The sequence below is a fragment of the Cnephaeus nilssonii genome (genome assembly GCF_951640355.1).
Source record: "Cnephaeus nilssonii genome assembly, chromosome: X".
NCBI lineage: Eukaryota > Metazoa > Chordata > Mammalia > Chiroptera > Vespertilionidae > Cnephaeus > Cnephaeus nilssonii.
The window spans coordinates 48,478,922-48,499,315 of NC_137071.1; the positions used below are offsets into that span (position 1 = coordinate 48,478,922).

Below are 20,394 nucleotides of genomic sequence, written 5' to 3' on the forward strand. Positions count from 1 at the left end.
GACTAAAAAAGCAATCCCATTTACCATCGCACCAAAAAAATTAAGATACCTAGGAATAAATTTAACTAAGGAGGTAAAAGACCTATACACAGAAAACTACAGGACACTGAAAAAAGAGATAGAGGAAGACGTAAACAGATGGAAGAACATACCATGTTCATGGATTGGTAGAATCAACATCATTAAAAATGTCCATACTACCCAAAACAATCTACAGATTCAATGCACTCCCCATCAAAATACCAACAGCATATTTCACAGACCTTGAAAGAACTCTCCAAAAATTCATCTGGAATAAAAAAAGACCCCGAATAGCCGCAGCAATCCTGAAAAAGAAGAATAAAGTAGGAGGGATCTCAATACCAGATTTCAAGCTGTATTACAAAGCCACTGTTCTCAAAACAGCCTGGTACTGCACAAGAACAGACATATAGATCAATGGAACAGAATAGAGAATCCAGATATCGACCCAAACCACTATGCTCAATTAATATTTGACAAAGGAGGCATGAACATACAATGGAATCAAGACAGTCTCTTCAATAAATGGTGTTGGGAAAATTGGACACACACATGCAAAAAAATGAAACTAGATCACCAACTTACACCATACACAAAAATAAACTCAAAATGGATACAGGACTTAAACATAAGACGGGAAACCATAAAAATACTAGAGCAATCCACAGGCAGCAAAATCTCAGACATATGCCAAAAGAACTTCTTCACTGACACTGCCCCTAGGGCAATGGAAGCTAAAGAGAAAATTAACAAATGGGACTACATCAAAATAAAAAGCTTTTTTACAGCAAAAGAAACCATCAACAAAACAACAAGAAAGCCCACTGCATGGGAGAACATATTTGCAAATGCTAGCACTGATAAAGGTTTAATCTCCAACATCTACAGGCAGCTTATGCAACTTAATAAAAGGAAGATAAATGATCCAATAAAAAAATGGGCAACGGACCTAAACAGAATCTTTTCAAAAGAAGACAGAAGGAAGGCCAAGAGACACATGAAAACATGCTCAAAGTCAGTTATTATCCGAGAGATGCAAATCAAAACAACAATGAGGTACCATCTCACACCTGTCAGAATGGCTATCATCAAGAAATCAACAAACGACAAGTGTTGGCGAGGATGCGGAGAAAAAGGAACCCTCGTGCACTGCTGGTGGGAATGCAGACTGGTGCAGCCACTGTGGAGAATAGTATGGAGTTTCCTCAAAAAACTGAAAATGGAACTCCCATTTGACCCAGTAATCCCACTACTGGGAATATATCCGAAGAAACTAGAAACACCAATCAGAAAGGATATATGCACCCCTATGTTCATAGCAGCACAATTTACAATAGCTAAGATTTGGAAACAGCCTAGGTGCCCGTCAGCAGATGACTGGATCAGAAAACTGTGGTACATCTACACAATGGAATACTATGCTGCCATAAAAAAGAAGGAATTCTCATCATTTGCAGCAACCTGGATGGAATTGGAGAATATTATACTAAGTGAAATAAGCCAGTCAATGAAAGAAAAATACCACATGATCTCACTCATTTATGGATAATAAAGAACATTATAAACTGATGAACAAAAAGATAGATACAGAGACAGTAAAGCAACAAACAGACTTTCAAATTACAGGGGGAAAGTTAGGGAGAAGGGGGGGAGATAAGAAATCAAACGAAGGACTTGTATGCATGCATATAAGCATAAATAATGGACGCAAAACTCTGGGGGGTGAGGGTATGTGTGGGTGTGGGGTGGGGGGGGTAATAGTAAGATATGTACACATATAATACCTCAATAAAAAAAAGAATGGGAACAAGACAGGGATGCCCACTTTCACCACTCCTGTTCAATATAGTACTGGAAGTGCTAGACATAGCGATCAGACAAGAAGAAGAAATAAAAGGCATCCAAATTGGAAAAGAGGAAGTAAAACTGTCCTTATTCACAGATGACATAATACTATACATAGAAAACCCCAAAGACTCCATCAAAAAACTACTGGATCTAATAAGTGAATTTGGCAAAGTAGCAGGACACAAAGTTAACACACAGAAATCTATGACCTTTTTATACACTAATAATGAACTTAGAAAAAGAGAAGCGAAAAAAAAAATCCCATTTAACATTGCACCAAAAAATTAACATATCTAGGAATAAATTTAACTAAGGATGTAAAAGACCTGTACTCGGAAAACTACAGGGCACCGAAAAAAGTGATAGAGGAAGATAATAAATGGAAGAATATACCATGTTCATGGATTGGTAGAATCAACATCATTAAAATGTCCACACTACCCAAAGCAATGTATAAATTCAATGCTATTCCCATTAAAATACCAACATCATACTTCAAAGACCTAGAACAAACTCTCCAAAAATTCATCTGGAATAAAAATGACCCCGAATAGCTGCAGCAATCTTGAGAAAGAAGAACAAAGTAGGTGGGATCTCAATACAAGATATCAAGCTGTATTACAAAGCCACTGTTCTCAAAACAGCCTGGTACTGGCACAAGAGCAGACATATAGACCAGTGGAATAGAATAGAGACCCCAGAAATCGACCAAAACCACTATGCTCAATTAATATTTGACAAAGGAGGCAAGAGCATACAATGGAGACAAGACAGTCTCTTCAATAAATGGTGTTGGGAAAACTGAACAGATACTTGCAAAAAAATGAAACTAGACCACCAACTTACGCCATACACAAAAACAAACTCAAAATGGATAAAGGACTTAAATATAAGACGGGAAACCATAAAAATCCTACAAGACTCCATAGGCAGCAAAATAGCAGACATATGTCGTAGCAATATCTTTACAGACACGGCTCCTGGGGCAATGGAAACTAAGGAGAAAATAAACAAATTGGACTACATCAAAATAAAAATCTTCTGCACAGCAAAATAAACCATCAGGAAAACAACAAGAAAGACCCCTGCATGTGAGAACACATTTGCCAACGTTATCTCCTTTAAGGGTTTAATCTCCAAAATTTACAGGGAACTCATACAACTTAACAAAAGGAAGATAAACAATCCAATCAAAAAATGAGCAAAGGACTTAAATAGGTACTTTTCGAAAGTGGATATACAGAAGACTGGGAGACATATAAAAACATGCTCAAAGTCACTAATCATCTGAGAGATGCAAATGAAAACAACAATGAGGTACCATCTCACACCTGTCAGAATGGCTATCATCAACAAATCGAGAAACAACAAGTGTTGGCAAGGATGTGGAGAAAAAAGGAACCCTCCTGCACTGCTGGTGGGAATGCAGACTGGTGCATTCACTGTGGAAGACAGTATGGAGATTCCTCAAAAAGTTAAAAATGGAACTGCCATTTGACCCAGTTATCACACTTCTAGGACTATATCCCAAGAAACCAGAAACACCAATCAGAAAGGATATATGCACCCCTATGTTCATAGCAGCACAATTTGCAATAGCTAAGATTTGGAAACAGCTTAAGTGCACATGAGCAGATGAGTGGAAAAAACTATGGTATGCCCTACCTGGTTTGGCTCAATGGATAGAGCGTTGGACTGCAGACTGAAGGGTCCCAGGTTCGATTCCAGTCAAGGGTACATGCCTGGGTTGCAGGCTCGATCCCCCAGTGGGGGGCGTACAGGAGGCAGCTGATCAGTGATTCTCTCTTGTCATTGATGTTTCTATCTCTCTCTTCTCCTTTCTCTCTCTGAAATCAATAAAAATATATTAAAAAAAATAAAAACAACTGTGGTACATCTACACAATGGAATACTATGCCACTATAAAAAAGAAGGAACTTTTACCATTTGCAACAGCATGGATGGAACTGGAGAGCATTATGCTAAGTGAAATAAGCCAGTTAAAGAAAGATAAATATCACATCATCTCACTCATATGTGGGATATAATGATCAGCATAATTTGATGAACAAAAATAGATCCAGAGACAAATGGTAAAGGGGCGGGTTAGGGGGAGAGATCAACCAAAGAACTTGTATGCATGCGTATAAGCATATCAATATACGTAGACGCCAGGGGGGTGAAGGCATGAACATGAGTTGGGTGGGGGGGGCAATGAGGGGGGATAAGGACACATATATAATACCTTAATCAATAAAGGAAGGAAGGAAGGAAGGAAGGAAGGAAGGAAGGAAGGAAGGAAGGAAGGAGAATAGATCCAGAGACAAATGGTAGGTGAGGGGGAGGGTTAGAGAGGAAAGAAAGAAAGAAAGAAAGAAAGAGAAGAAGAAAGAAAGAAAGAAAGAAAGAAAGAAAGAAAGAAAGAAAGAAAGAAAGAAAGAAAGAAAGAAAGAAAGAAAGGAAGGAAGGAAGGAAGGAAGGAAGGAAGGAAGGAAGGAAGGAAGGAAGGAAGAAAGAAAGAAAGAAGGAAAGAAAAGATCCAGAGACAAATGGTAGGTGAGGGGGAGGGTTAGAGAGCAACCAAAGGACTTGTATGCATGCATATTAGCATACCCAATGGACACAGACGCTGGGGCAGTGGGGACTTGCCCGGGGTGGGAATGGTGGGAGTTGGTTAATTGGGGAAAAAGGAGACATATGTAAAACTTTAGACCAAAAAAAAAATCATATGATGTTATCAATAGATGTAGAAAACGCATTTGATAAGATACAACATCCATTGATTAAAAAACTCAATAAAGAGGAATAGAAGGAAAGTACCTCAACATAATATATGCCATATATGATAAACCCTCAATTAATATACTCAATGGTAAAAAACTGAAAGCTTTTCTTCTAAGAGCAGGAACAAGACAAGGATGTCCCCTCTCCCCACTCTTATTCAACACTAGAGTCCCGACATCCCCGAGGGGTCCTGGATTGCGAGAGGGCACAGGCCAGGCCGAGGGACCCCACTGGTAAATGATCAGGCTGGGGTGAGACCATGGGAGGGCTCTAGGGCATGTCCGGCCCTTCTCACCCAGTCCCGATTGGCCATCAGGACCGAGGAGGGACTGCAGGAAGGCTCCAGGGCATGTCCGGCCCATCTCGCCCAGTCCGATCAGCCAAACCCCAGCAGCAAGCTAACCTACAGGTCAGAGCATCTGCCCCTTTGTGGTCAGTATGCATCATAGTGACTGGTTGGACACTTAGCATATTAGGCTTTTATTATATAGGATAGTGCTGGAAGACTTGCCAGTGTAATAAGGCAAGAGAAAGAAATAAAAGGCATCCAAATAGGGAAGGAAGAAGTCAAACTGTCACTTTTTGCAGACAACGTGATTCTGTATATAGAAAACCCTAAAGACTCCACCAAAAAAACTATTAGAAACAATAAACAAATACAGTCAAGTTGCAGGATACAAAATCAATGTGCAAAAATCCATTGCTTTCCTATACACTAACAACAAAACTTCAGAAAATAAATGAAAAAAAATTCCTTTTGCAATTGCAACCAAAAGAATAAAATACCTAGGAATAAACTTAACAAAGAACATGAAAGACCTATATACTGAAAATTACAAAGCATTATTAAAAGAGATTGAAAAAGACAACAAAATGGAAAAATATCCCGTGTTCACAGACTGGAAGAATCAACATAGTTAAAATGGCCATATTACCCAAAGCAATATACAGATTTAATGCAATCCCCATCAAAATCCCAATGTTATTTTTTAAAGAAGTAGAACAAGAAATCATCAGATTTGTATGAAATCACAAAAGACCCTGAATAGCCAAAGCAATCCCTAGAAAAAAGAACAAAGCTGGAGGTATCATGCTACCTGACTTCAAATTATACTACAAGAGCTACAATAATCAAAACACGTGGTTTTGGCAGAAGAACAGACACACATAACAATGGAACAAAATAGAGAGCCCAGCTATAAAACCACATGTATATGCATAGATAATTTTTGACAAAGGAGCCAGAAACACACAATGGAGTAAAGATAGTTTCTTTAACAAATGGTGCTGGGAAAACTGGAAAGCCACATGCAGATAAATGAAACTGGATTACAGTTTGTCCACATGTACAAAAACTAATTCAAAATGGATAGAAGACCCAAAGATAAGACTAGAAACAATAACTTACATAGAAGAAAATACAGGTACCAAACTTATGGACTTTGGTAGTAGAAAACATTTTATGAACTTGATTCCAAAGGTAAGGCAAGTAGGAGAAAAAAAAAGATGGCGACCGGCAGGAAGGTAGGGAGAGAGAGAGTGTGCGTGAGGAACCCATAGAGGAGAGTGTAGATGTGTGTGGTGTGTGTGTGTGTATGAGATAGGGTCAGTTAGATTCTGCAGGTCTTCCAAGGGGCACCCTAACAGGGCAGCCCTAGACGGCGGAGCCCGGCACACAAAGCGGACACTTCTCGGCGGCTGGTGCGGACGCGGAGACCACGCCATCTTGAGAAACAGAGCTGCCTGAGACTCGGATCCTGGCTTCTGACACAAACCAGGACCCTGCAGCCACTGGGGACAGAGAACTGCTATCACAGCTTCAGACCAACAAACAACAAGAATCCAGACTTCCCGGCAGATTTCCGTGAGTCAAAGAGCCCATCCCCCTCCTCGCAGGCGCGCGGATAGCGCCATAGTAACTGATAGACCCGCCCCTCGCACAAGCTGCTGAGCGCCCACAGGCGCGCGGAAAGTGCCATAGTAACTGATAGACCCGCCCCTTGCCCAAGCTGCTCACAGGCGCGCACACAGACAGCGCCATAGTAACTGACAGACCCGCCCCTCGCCCAAGATGCCCAGCTTTGCGCAGGGACGCGCTCCCCCTTAGGGAATTTGGCGCGCGCGGGACAGAAGCAGCTCCCTGTCGGGAAATCTGTCAGTGCGCACAGAGGGCTCCCCTTCGGGGAATTTGGGGGAATTTGGCTCGCGGGTCACAGCTCCCCTTTCGGGGATTCTTAGAGCGTGCACAGAGGGGATTCCCTTTAGGGAATTTGGCATGCAGGACGGACTCCGCCACCCTTCCGGGACTCTGGGAGAGTGCACTGAACCAGCTCACCTTCAGGATTTTAAGAATGTGCGCTCTAGCCGGTTTGACTCAGTAGAGAGAGCACACACAGGACGCAGCTCCACTTCAGGGAATTTGGCATGCTGGACACAGCTGCCTGGGATCCCTGACTCACAGCGCATTCACATTAAGAGTCAGAGACCCCAATTGTTGGTGCGTGCACACACAGGGACCCTGATTCTCAACGAGAAACCGCACAAGGCAACAGAGACTTTGACACTCGAGTCTTGGTGCAGACACAGGGAAACTCTGACTCCTGGCACATGCTAAGGATCTCATTTTCGGCACATACCAACAGTGTGCTGCAGACAGGGCCCCTGATTCTAAATGTGCACACGAGACCACACGGAACACTGGGGACACTGATCCTGGGCAAGTCTGGTTCCCACCAACTAAAGGCAGCCACACGTCCTAGTGTCAGAGCACTTCAGTGTAACTTGGGTGGAGCGAAGTCCCCACAGCACACGGCCCAGGTCCATGCAAACGGAAGGTTGAGCTTTCTGGTAATAGCCAGAATGGGGAGACGAAATAACTCACAGAGGAAAGAAAATGTGGAGTCGCCAAGAAAGGAAATTAGTGAAACTGAAGCTTGCAACATGACCGAAAAGGAGTTCAGAGTAATGGTCATGGAATTTATACATCGGATGGATGAGAAAATCAACAACTTATGCAAGAATCAGGAAGAAATGAAAAGTGATATAGCTATAATCAAAAACACCATGGAAAGTTTCAACAGTAGACTACAAGAAGCAGAGGACCGAATTAGTGAGTTAGAAGATCAGGTACAGAAACAAGCTCAATCTGAACAGCAATTGGAGAAAAAAATTAAAAAGCAGGAGGAAAGCCTAAGGGAGCTTCGGGACAACATGAAACGAAGTAACATGCATATAATAGGGCTGCCAGAAGGACAAGAAGAGCAGCAGGGATTAGAAAATCTATTCGAAGAAATAATGACAGAAAACTTCCCGGATATGGGAAAGATAAAAGTTACGCAAGTACAGAGAGTCCCAAGCAGGATCAACCCCAAAAGACCCACACCAAGACATGTCATAATTTCAATGGCAAATATAAATGATAAAGAGAGAATCCTAAAGGCAGCAAGAGAGAGACAGAGAGTTACCTACAAAGGAACACCCATCAGATTGTCAAATGATTACTCAACAGAAACACAACAAGCTAGAAGTGAATGGAAGGAGGTATACAAAGTGTTGCAAAGCAAAGGACTGAATCCAAGAATACTATATCCAGCAAGACTATCAATCAAAATTGAAGGGGAAATCAGGAGCTTTGCAGACAAAAAAAGCCTCAGGGAGTTTATCACCACCAAACCAGCAATGCAAGAATTGCTAAAGGGAATACTGTAAAAAGAAGAAATAAACAGGTAAGAAGGAATACAGACACAAAAATAGATATGACTACAAACAAATACCTTTCAGTAATAACTTTAAATGTAAACGGACTAAATGCTCCAATCAAAAGACATCGAGTAGCTGAATGGATAAAAAAACACGACCCATATATATGCTGTCTATAAGAGACCCACCTCAGAACAAGAGACTCACACAGATTGAAAGTGAAGGGATGGAAAAATATCTTTCAGGCAAATGGAAATGAAAAAAAAGCTGGGGTAGCAATACTTATATCTGACAAAATAGACCTCAAAGTAAATGCCATAACAAGAGATAAGGAAGGCCACTTCATAATACTAAAGGGAGAAATCCAACAAGAAGAAATAATTCTGGTAAACATATATGCTCCCAATATAGGAGCACCCAAATACATAAAAAAAACTCCTGGAGGATATCAAGGGAGAGATTAATAGCAATACAATCATAGTAGGAGACTTTAATACCCCACTATCACCACTGGACAAATCCTCTAAACAAAAAATCAGCAAAGAAACAGCAATCCTAAATGACTCACTAGACCAGATGGAATTAATTGACATCTTCAGAACATTTCACCCCAAAGCCACAGAATATACATTCTTCTCAAGTGCACATGGGTCATTTTCAAAGATAGACCATATGCTGGGTCACAGGCAAAGTCTCTTCAAATTCAAGAAGATAGAAATTATATCAAGCATCTTCTCAGATCACAGTGGCATAAAATTGGAAATCAACTACAATAAATACAATCCAAAGAAATCAAACACATGGAGACTAAACAGCATGCTATTAAACAAGGACTGGGTCACCAGAGAGATCAAGGAAGAAATAAAAAACATCATGGCAACAAATGACAATGAAAACACAACAATCCAAAATCTATGGGACACAGCGAAAGCAGTCTTGAGAGGGAAGTCCATAGCTCTACAAGCCTATTGCAAAAAACAAGAAACAATGGTAATAAATTACCTAACCCTACAACTCAAAGAGCTAGAAAAAGAGCAGCAAGAAAAGCCCAGTGTAACCAGAAGGAAGGAAATAACAAAGATCAGAGCGGAGATAAATGACATAGAGACCAAAGAAACAATACATAAGATCAACAAAACCAAGAGCTGGTTCTTTGAAAGGATAAACAAGATTGATGGACCTCTAGCCAGGCTCACCAAGAAGCAAAGAAAGAGGACCCAAATAAACAAAATCATAAATGAAAGAGGTGAAATAACAATAGACCCTGCTGAGATACAAAGGATTGTTACAAAATACTACGAACAACTGTATTCCAACAAACTGGACAACCTGGAGGAAATGGACATATTCCTAGAAAAATATAACCTTCCGAAAATCAATCAAGAAGAATCCAAACAGCTCAATAGGCCAATAACTATGGACGAAATTGAAGCAGTCATCAAAAAGCTTCTGGCAAACAAAAGCCCGGGGCCTGATGGCTTCACAGGAGAGTTTTACCAAACATTCAAGGAAGAACTAAAACCTATCCTCCTCAGACTATTCCAAAAAATTCAAGTGGAAGGAACACTTCCAAGCTCCTTCTATGAAGCCAGCATCACCCTAATACCAAAACCAGATAAAGACAACACAATGAAAGAGAATTACAGACCAATATCCCTCATGAACATAGATGCCAAAATCCTCAACAAAATTCTAGCAAATCGGCTCCAGCAGTACATCAGAAAGATCATACACCATGACCAAGTAGGATTTATCCCAGGAATGCAAGGATGATACAATATCCGCAAATCAATAAACGTGATACATCACATAAACAAATTGAAAGATAAAAATCACATAGTCATATCAATTGATGCAGAAAAAGCATTTGACAAAATCCAACACCCTTTCTTGATAAAAACTCTCAACAAGGTGTGAATAGATGGCTCATGCCTCAACATAATAAAAGCTATATATGTTAAACCCACAGCAAACATCATACTCAATGGACAAAAACTAAAAACATTTCCCCTAAGAACAGGAACAAGACAGGGATGCCCACTCTTACCACTCCTGTTTGACATAGTACTGGAAGTATTAGCCATTGCAATTAGACAAGAAGAAGAAATAAAAGGCATCCAAATTGGAAAAGAACAAGTAAAGTTGTCTTTATTTGCAGACGACATGATATTGTACATAAAAAACCCGAAAGACTCCGTCAAAAAACTAATAGACTTAATAAATGAATTCGGCAATGTAGCAGGATACAAAATTAATGCCAAGAAATCTATGGCCTTTCTATACACCAATAGTGAACTTACAGAAAGAGAGACTAAAAAGGCAATCCCATTTACCATCGCACCAAAAAAATTAAGATACCTAGGAATAAACTTAACAAAGGAGGTAAAAGACCTATACACAGAAAACTACAGGACACTGAAAAAAGAGATAGAGGAAGACGGAAACAGATGGAACAACATACCATGTTCATGGATTGGTAGAATCAACATCATTAAAATGTCCATACTACCCAAAGCAATCTATAGATTCAATGCACTCCCCATTGAAATACCAACGGCATATTTCACAGACCTTGAAAGAACTCTCCAAAAATTCATCTGGAATAAAAAAAGACCCCGAATAGCCACAGCAATCCTGAGAAAGAAGAATAAAGTAGGAGGGATCTCAATACCAGATTTCAAGCTGTATTACAAAGCCACTGTTCTCAAAACAGCCTGGTACTGGCACAAGAACAGACATATAGATCAATAGAACAGAATAGAGAATCCAGATATTGACCCAAACCACTATGCTCAATTAATATTTGACAAAGGAGGCATGAACATACAATGGAATAAAGACAGTCTCTTCAATAAATGGTGTTGGGAAAATTGGGCAGATACATGCAAAAAAATGAAGCTAGATCACCAACTTACGCCATACACAAAAATAAACTCAAAATGGATACAGGACTTAAACATAAGACGGGAAACCATAAAAATACTAGAGCAATCCACAGGCAGCAAAATCTCAGACATATGCCAAAAGAAATTCTTCACTGATACTGCCCCTAGGGCAATGGAAGCTAAAGAGAAAATTAACAAATGGGACTACATCAAAATAAAAAGCTTTTTCACAGCAAAAGAAACCATCAACAAAACAACAAGAAGGCCCACTGCATGGGAGAACATATTTGCAAATGGCATCACTGATAAAGGTTTAATCTCCAACATCTACAGGCAGCTTATACAACTTAATAAAAGGAAGATACATGATCCAATAAAAAAATGGGCAACAGACCTAAATAGAATCTTTTCAAAAGAAGACAGAAGGAAGGCCAAGAGACACATGAAAACATGCTCAACGTCACTAATTATCCGAGAGATGCAAATCAAAACAACAATGCGGTACCATCTCACACCTGTCAGAATGGCTATCATCAACAAATCAACAAACGACAAGTGTTGGCGAGGATGCGGAGAAAAAGGAACCCTCGTGCACTGCTGGTGGGAATGCAGACTGGTGCAGCCACTGTGGAGAACAGTATGGAGTTTCCTCAAAAAACTGAAAATGGAACTCCCATTTGACCCAGTAATCCCACTCCTGGGAATATATCCGAAGAAACTAGAAACACCAATTAGAAAGGATATATGCACCCCTATGTTCATAGCAGCACAATTCACCATAGCTAAGATTTGGAAACAGCCTAGGTGCCCGTCAGCAGATGACTGGATCAGAAAACTGTGGTACATCTACACAATGGAATACTATGCTGCCATAAAAAAGAAGGAATTCTCATCATTTGCAGCAACCTGGGAGGAATTGGAGAACATTATGTTAAGTGAAATAAGTCAGTCAATGAAAGAAAAATACCACATGATCTCACTCATTTATGGATAATAAAGAACATTATAAACTTGAACAAAAAGATAGATACAGAGACAGTAAAGCATCAAACAGACTGTCAAATTACAAGGGGAAGGTTAGGGAGAGGTGGGGGAGATAAGAGATCAATCAAAGGACTTGTATGCATGCATATAAGCATAACCAATGGATGCAAAACTCTGGGGGGTGGGGGCATATATGGGTGTGGGGTGTGGGGGGGTAATGGTAAGATATGTATACATATAATACCTTAATAAAAAAATTGAAAAAAAAAAAGGCAAGGAAAGTAAAGGCAAAAATAAATGAATGGGTCTATATAAAACTAAAAAGCTTCTTTGTAGCACAGCAAAAGAACTGACAACAGAACAAAGAGGCAGCCAACCATATGGGGGATGATATTTGCAAACAGTGGCTCCTACACAGGTTTAAGTTCCAAAATATATAAAGAACTCATAAATCTCAACACCAAACAAACAACCCAATCAAAAAGTGGGCAGACGACCTGAAAATACACCTCTCCGAAGAAGTTATATGAACAGCCAGTAGATATGTGCAAAGATGTTCAACCTCACTGACAATTACAGAAATGCAAATCAAATCTACAATGAGATACCACCTCACACCTGTTAAAGTGGCCATTATCAACAAGACAAACAATAACAAATGTTGGAGAGGTTGTGGGAAAAAAGGAATAATAAGGCATGGGTACTTAAAGACAAAAAAAAAATGTTTTGCTATCACCTTTGTGAAGAATATGATAGAAAGTCAATAAGAATTAGTTTTATTGAGTGCCTAGCTAGAAAACCATAAATTTTTAGCATATCCAATAAACATGGTTTCATAAATTTTCCAAACAATGTTTATGCAGCTCAAGGGAAAAAGTGAAAAACAGCAGACAATGAAAATTAATAAGGCTAAGTGGAAATAGTAAAATACAATGAATTGTATGATTTTTTTTTCACCTTTCTACCTGCCCTAGTACACAGGAGAGTAAGCCTTACATATGGAAGGTAACAAATCAATGTCATGTAAGTTTAAGAAAGGAAGAATGAAAGAAAAAAAAGGAAGAATGAAATGGACACATACACTGACAGTAATTAACAAGAGTACTTTGAATATATTCAAAATAACCTTTGGCTTCAACACCAATCTGGCCTTAAATGACATAATCACACACTAAGCTTGCAGTATTAGGACTTGCCTCATTTCCAGCTCTCCTGTTTTTCCCCTCCTCACTACTAACTGCATTTTACCTCCCAATTATAGGCCTAGGACTATACTAGGTTCTAGGACCAAATTTGACACTAGTTAAAGGAGATTTAAGAAGCAGTGCTTTAAGTCTTGGAAGACTGTATCTAGTTCTTCTGGTAATTCATCCCAGTCTGATCTCCACTCTTAAAAATAGCTTCATATTCCATTTTGGAGCTCTATCTTCTCTTTCTTGACTATTTACACATACCCGCAATGCTCCAAAGATTTCAATACAGTCTCTGAGTCCAAATTTTTATGGTTGAAGACCTGTTCCCTGATGATATATTTGTGTGATGACAACTACCTGTGTTTCTAACTTATGAAATATTTCCAGTACTTAAGACTTTCTCATTGCCATGATCTGCTTATCTGCGCATTAGGATACCCTGATGCCAGATACTTAGATGAATTGAAGGCAACTATGTCCTGTTCATCTCTGTAAACTCCAAGTCTAGCACAGTGTCTCATACTATATTCTTTGACAATCTGATTAGATGTCCTTCCTTGGCCTGCAGAAGATGCATCCATCCCCACAACTGGCATGTCTAGCTCCAGGTCCAGGTGCTTCCCAATCTGCCAGGCCAACATAAGTCATGGAAGTTACAAAGCTCTAAGTAATCAGTAGACAAATATATTTATGAAATAGTTAATGATATCCTGTAACAAAATCTGTATGATAATCTTTTAAGGTTTTTAAGTAAACAGTAGTCAATGATCTTTTTTTAAAATATGTTTTTACTGATTTGAGAGAGGGGAAGAGAGAGGGAGAGAGAGAAACATTAATAATGAGAGAGAATCACTGATCAGCTGCCTCCTGCATGCGCCCTACTGGGGATCGAGCCCACAACGCAGGCATGTGCCCTGATTGGGAATCGAACTGACCTCCTGGTTCATAAGTAAATGCTGAACCACTGAGCAACACCAGCCAGACAGTAGTCAACTATCTTTGTGAAACACTTAAATGCTAGTCTGTACAGAACTATGATGAATTAAGTTAAATTTCTACTTCTGTTTCAGTACTATGAATTTATAACATATAAACTAAATGGAATATATTCTTTTGAAAGAAAATCTGAAGTATTTAGTCAAATAAACAACCCTTAAAAGTAAACAAATCTTCAAAGAAAATATCTACAATTACAACCCTTAATCACATATTTTCTCCTAAACTTGTCATTAAATTTGAAAAGCAACAAAAAACCATCATAGGTAATCTGGGTACATCCTTCTTATATTTGTCCTTCCTTTTCTTGAGCCAATACCACACCCCATATGTACATGTTATATGATATCAAAAGAAAGAAATGTCCCAAACTGCTTTGAGAAGTATGAATGGTTCTATCCTCCAATACGTTTTTATTTTTTACCTCTTAGGATTTTGTCCTGATAAAATATATATATATATTTCTGAACATTTTTTAGGATAGATGGAAAGGCAAGAGATAACCCAGAAAGTAAAAAATGACCATTTCATTTAAGTATTTGTTCTTACTGAATCCTTGTAAAAAAAAATGTGTACCTTAAAATTTAGTCTGCTTCAAAGGAAAGTATTGCAGATGGTTAGTAGCAGATAACTTTGTTCAGAAGTTCTAATGATATAGTACCTTTCAGAACAGAGTGCAAAAACTAAAGAGTAAGTAATAGAATTAACACTCTCCCAAATTCTGTCTCTTTTGGAAAATATTAATTATTGTGGAGTGTGCAAATCAGGAAAATATCAATTTGGCTTTGTCCTGTATGATGGAACTCTTAGATATCCTGACCTAAACAGCCAAGAAGTCACACCACTGTATCTATCTATTACTGAGCATGACAACATTTGCTGCCTTTGAAAAACAGATGAATCACAAGACCTTATCAAGTTGTTTCAAATGCAGATAACAGGAAGCCATGTTCCTCTTCAGCTTGGGGAATTCCATATCCATTTGATCAGATTCATAAATTCTCAGAGAATAACAATACCAGTGTAGGGCATCATCGTAATTGTGCACCTGAAATTTAAAAAGAAATAACAAAATTACATGGCTATCTCTACATATGACTAATTTTTCCAAGTCACCTCTAGAAACAAACAGAAAAATAATATTGTTTTTTAAGGCAATCAAAACACAACACCCCTTCTATTTGAGTTCTATGTGCATTTAATCATTAGTCTCGATAATCAGTATAAGTTACAGATAAATTGGCAATCAATATTCTCTCTTCTTCCCTCACATTAGACATCTCACAGAAACCATCAATGAAATAAAAGACAATTTATGGAATGGGAGAAAATATTTTCAAACCACATATTCAATAGGGGGTTAATATTCAAAATATACAAGGAACTCCTACAACACAATAGCAAAAAAAAATTTTTAATGGGAAGAAGATCTGAATAGACATTTTTCTAATGACAACTTACAAATGGCCAACAGGTACATGAAAAGGTACTCAACATTAATAATAACCAAAGAAACACAAATAAAAATCAGAATAAGATATCACCTCATACCTGTTAAAATGGCTATCATCAAAAAGATAAAAGATAACAAATGCTAGAGAGGATGTGGAGAAAATGGAAACTTTATACACTGTTGGTGGGAATGTAAACTGGTACGACCACTTATGGAAAACAGTATGGAGGTTTCTCAATAAGTTAAAAATTGAACTGCCATGTGATCCAGCAATCCCACTTCTGGGTATACATCCAAAGGAAATGAAATCATTATCTGAAAGATAGATTTGTATTGCCGTGTTCACTGCAGCATTATTCACAATAGCTAATGTATTGAAACAACCGAGGTGTGTGTTTACTAATGGATGTATAAAGAAAATATAGTACAGGAAGTCCTCGGGGTACGTCGGACGTTTTCAACGTACATCGTTTCGTGGTTACGTCGCCATCTCCCATTTATTTATTTAAAAAAAAAAGTTCCATCATTTCAACGTATGTACATATGTGCTTTATGTTTTTTATTATTTATTTACCACAAGTAAAGGTCAGGAATTATCTTTCTTTTAAAACTTTTTTACTGTTTCACTTCATTAATGCTGTGTATGTGCTTTATGTGAGTGACGTAAGTGCTTATGTAGGTGGGTTCTGACTTACGGCAAAAAATGGTGGTACGTCACGCCGTAGGAATGGATCTCTGACGTAACCCAAGGACCTACTGTATATGTATTCAATGGAGTATTATCCTATATAATAAAGAGGTAATATGCAAATTGACCATCACTCCAACACACAACATAGCCACCCCCATGTGGACACAAGATGGCCTGCAAGGGAGGGCAGTTGGGGGCGATCAGGCCCACAGGCGAGGGCAGTTGGGGGGGACCAGGCCTGCAGGGGAGGACAGTTGGGGGGGGACCAGGCCTGCAGGGGAGGGCAGTTAGGGGCAATCGGGCTGGCAGGGGAGCAGTTAGGCATCGATCAGGCTGGCAGGGGAGTGGTTAGGGGTGATCAGGCTGGCAGGCAGAAGCGGTTAGGGGAAATTAGGCAGGTAGGCAGGTGAGCAGTTGGGAGCCAGCAGTCCTGGATTGTGAGAGGGATGTCAAACTGCCCTCGAGGGGTCCCAGATTGGAGAGGGTGCAGGCTGGGCTGAGGGACACCCTGGAAATTCGTGCACCGGGCCTCTAGTTCAGCTATAAAAAAAAGAGAGAGAAATCCTGCCATTTGCGATAACATGAATGAACCTGGAGGATATAAGGCTGAGTGAAATAAGCCAGAGAAAGACAAACAGTGTATGGTATCACTTATGTGTGGAATCGAACTTATAGAAATAAAGAATAGACTAGAGGTTACAAGGATTGGGGGTTGGAGAAAATGGGGAGAGGTTAGTAAAAGGGTATAAACTTGCAGTTCTAAACTGAAAAAGGTTCTGAAGATCTAATGTATAACATGGTGACTATAGTTCATAATACTGAATTGTATGATTGAATTTTACTAAGAGAGTAGACCTGAAGTGATCTCACAAAGAAAGTAAATATGTGTTCATTAAATCAATTGTTAGAAATCTTTTATGATGTATATGTATATCAAATAAAATTATCACATTGTACTTTTTAACTATAACTTTGTCAAGAAATTTAAAAAAATCACACATGGGCTGAAGAGCTTGAGATGGTGGTGAACCATGCTAGAAAACTCTAAATAAAATTTAAAAGTTGTTAAAACAATGATAAAAATTTTTTCAAGAGAACAACCATAATTCACTATGCTAATACAGCTATTTTCTTTTTCTACATTCCATTTTAACTTTATCCTTTTGTATTCTTATATAGTTGTAATCATAGTGTATATTATAATTTCATGTTATATTCTTTCCATTTAAATGTGTTTTGTAAATAATCTATATTGCTATTTAGTCTTCACAGTTATCAATTTAAGGAATATAAAACATTCAATTAAATTTTAATGTTTGCTATTTAATTTCTAGGTTATTTACTATTATAATTAAATGCTGCTATATTTTTGTACATTTTTTTTAACTTTTGAGGCACTTTTTTCAATTTTTCAATGATAACAAGCTAATGGGAAAAAACTAACAGAAATAACCTGGATGACTTTTTTAAGCTAAGAAAATTCAGGTTGCTCATGCACACCAATGAGTCCCTTGTACTCTATCAAGAAGCTTCACATTTTTCAAGGAATAACAGGAGTCATTAGGACCTAAAAGGAATAAGACATACTCTTAAACTAGAAATAACTGTGCTGAGTAGGTACAACACTACCTTTGACTATTTACAATTAAGATTATATTCTTCTCCAGTTGATGGAAGTGGGAGTTTAAAAAATTTTTCTGTAAGACTGGAAAATGAGGGAAAAGAAAAAGACTCAATAGAAGGAATTCTGAAGTACTTTTTCTTCAACTCAGTAAAGAAATACAGGCCCTCTAAAAAAAAAACCAATAATACCATTCTATTTGCAGTAGCTAAACTTAAGGTATAAAGCAAGACATTTTGATATACACATACATTGTGAAGTGTTCACCACAATCAAGCTAATTAACATATACATAATCTCACCTAGTTACCCTTTTTTTGTGGTGAGAACACTTAAGATTTACTCTCTTAACATATTTCAATTATATAATACATTATTATAATTACAGACACCATACATTGTATTATGTCTCTATAACTTTTTAATTGAATAACTTAAAGTTTGTATTCCTGGACCAACATATCCTCAATTTCCCCAACCACCAAACCCTGGTAACCACCATTCTACTTTGTGTCTATGAGTTCGACTTTTTAAAATTCCACATATACCCCTGGGCAGTGTGCTTGATTCTCATTCAAGGACACATACCTGGGTTGCTGGTTCAATCACCGGCCCAGTTGTTGGGGGCATTCAAGAAACAACCGATCTCTCTCTCTCTCTCTCTCTCTCTCTCTCTCTCTCTCTCTCCCCTCCCCCCTTCCACTCTCTCTAAAAGTCAATGGAAAACATATCCTCAGGTGAGGATTAACAAAAAAAATAACAAAATAAATTTAATTCCACATATACCATATCATGTAATATTTGTCTTTCTATGTCTGGCTTACTTCACTTAGCATAATGTCTTCCAGGTTCAGCCATGTTGTCACAAATGGCAGGTTTTCCTGTAGATCATTTTGGGTAGAATGGTCATTTTAACAATATTAATTTTTCCAATCCATTAACATGGGATCTTTCCACTTTTTGTGCCTTCTTCAACTTCTCTCATCAATTTATTATAGTTTTAATGTACAGATATTTCATCTTCTTGGTTAAATATATTTTGAAATATTTTATTGTTTTAGATACTATTATAAATGGGTTTACTTAGTTTCTTTTTTGGATAGTTTACTGTTAGAGTATAGAAACAAAATTGATTTTTGTATGTTGATTTTGTATCATGTAACTTTACTAATTTGTATATCTGTTGTAACAGGTTTGTGTTTTTTGTGTGCAATCTTAAGGTTTTCTATATATATAATTATGTCATCTGCAAATAGAGACAATTCTACTTCTTCCTTTCCAATTTGGATGCCTAATTGCTCTAGTTAGAATGTTCAGTACTTTGTTGAATAGAGTGGTGAGGATAAGCACGCTTGTCTGGTTCCATGATGTTAGCTATGGGCTTGTCATATATGGCCTTTATTTTGTTGAGGTACATTCATTTTACACCTAATTTGTTGAAAGTTTTCATCATGAAAGAATGTTGTATTTTTTTTAATGTTTTTTTCTGCACCTATTGAGATGATTATATTTTTAATCCTTCATTCTGTTAGATGTGATGTATCTTATTTATTGATTTACATAAGTTGTACCATCCTTGCTTTCCAGGGATAAATCTTACTTGATTGTTGTGTATGAACTTTTTAATGTGCTATTGAATTCAGTTTGCTAGTATTTTGGTGAGGATGTTTGCATCTATGTTTATTAGGGATATTGGTCTACAGTTATCTTTTCTTTTCGTGTCCTGTCTGGCTTCACTATCAGTGCGATTAATGCTGGCCTTGTAAAATGAGTCTGGAAGTGTCTGAGATGAGCTTGAGTTTCTAAGAAGGATTGGCATTAATTCTTCCTCAAATATTTGGTAGAATTCATCTGTGAAACCATCTGGTCGTGGGCTTTTTGTGTGTGGGAGGTTTTTAAATTAATGATTCAATCTCTTTAGTCATTATTAGTCTATTCAAATTTTCTATTTCTTCATGATTCAATCTAGGTAAGTTGTACGTTTCTAGGAATTTCTCCATTTCTTCTAGGTTATTCAATATGTTGGCATATAATTGTTCATAGGAGTCTCTTATAATCTTTTGTAGTCTGTGGTATCAGTTGTAATGTCTCCTTTTTCATTTCTAATTTTATTTATTTGAGTCCCTTCTCTTTTTTCTTAGTCTAGTAAAATATTTGTCAATGTTGTTTATCTTTCTTTTTTTTAATATATTTTATTGATTTTTCACAGAGAGGAAGGG

At 38.0% G+C, this 20,394-nt stretch overlaps 1 protein-coding gene across 1 annotated transcript in view; it reads right to left on the reverse strand.

The window, feature by feature from the left end:
- TEX11 (testis expressed 11) overlaps nucleotides 1-20,394 on the reverse strand; it is a gene marked incomplete at both ends in the record, with an annotated part of 446,038 nt that overhangs the window by 159,129 nt on the left and 266,515 nt on the right. Inside the window, one exon of the mRNA XM_079764448.1 lies at nucleotides 15,321-15,458. Coding sequence (XP_079620574.1) covers nucleotides 15,321-15,458 — 138 coding nt within the window. The remainder of the gene's footprint in view (nucleotides 1-15,320; nucleotides 15,459-20,394) is intronic.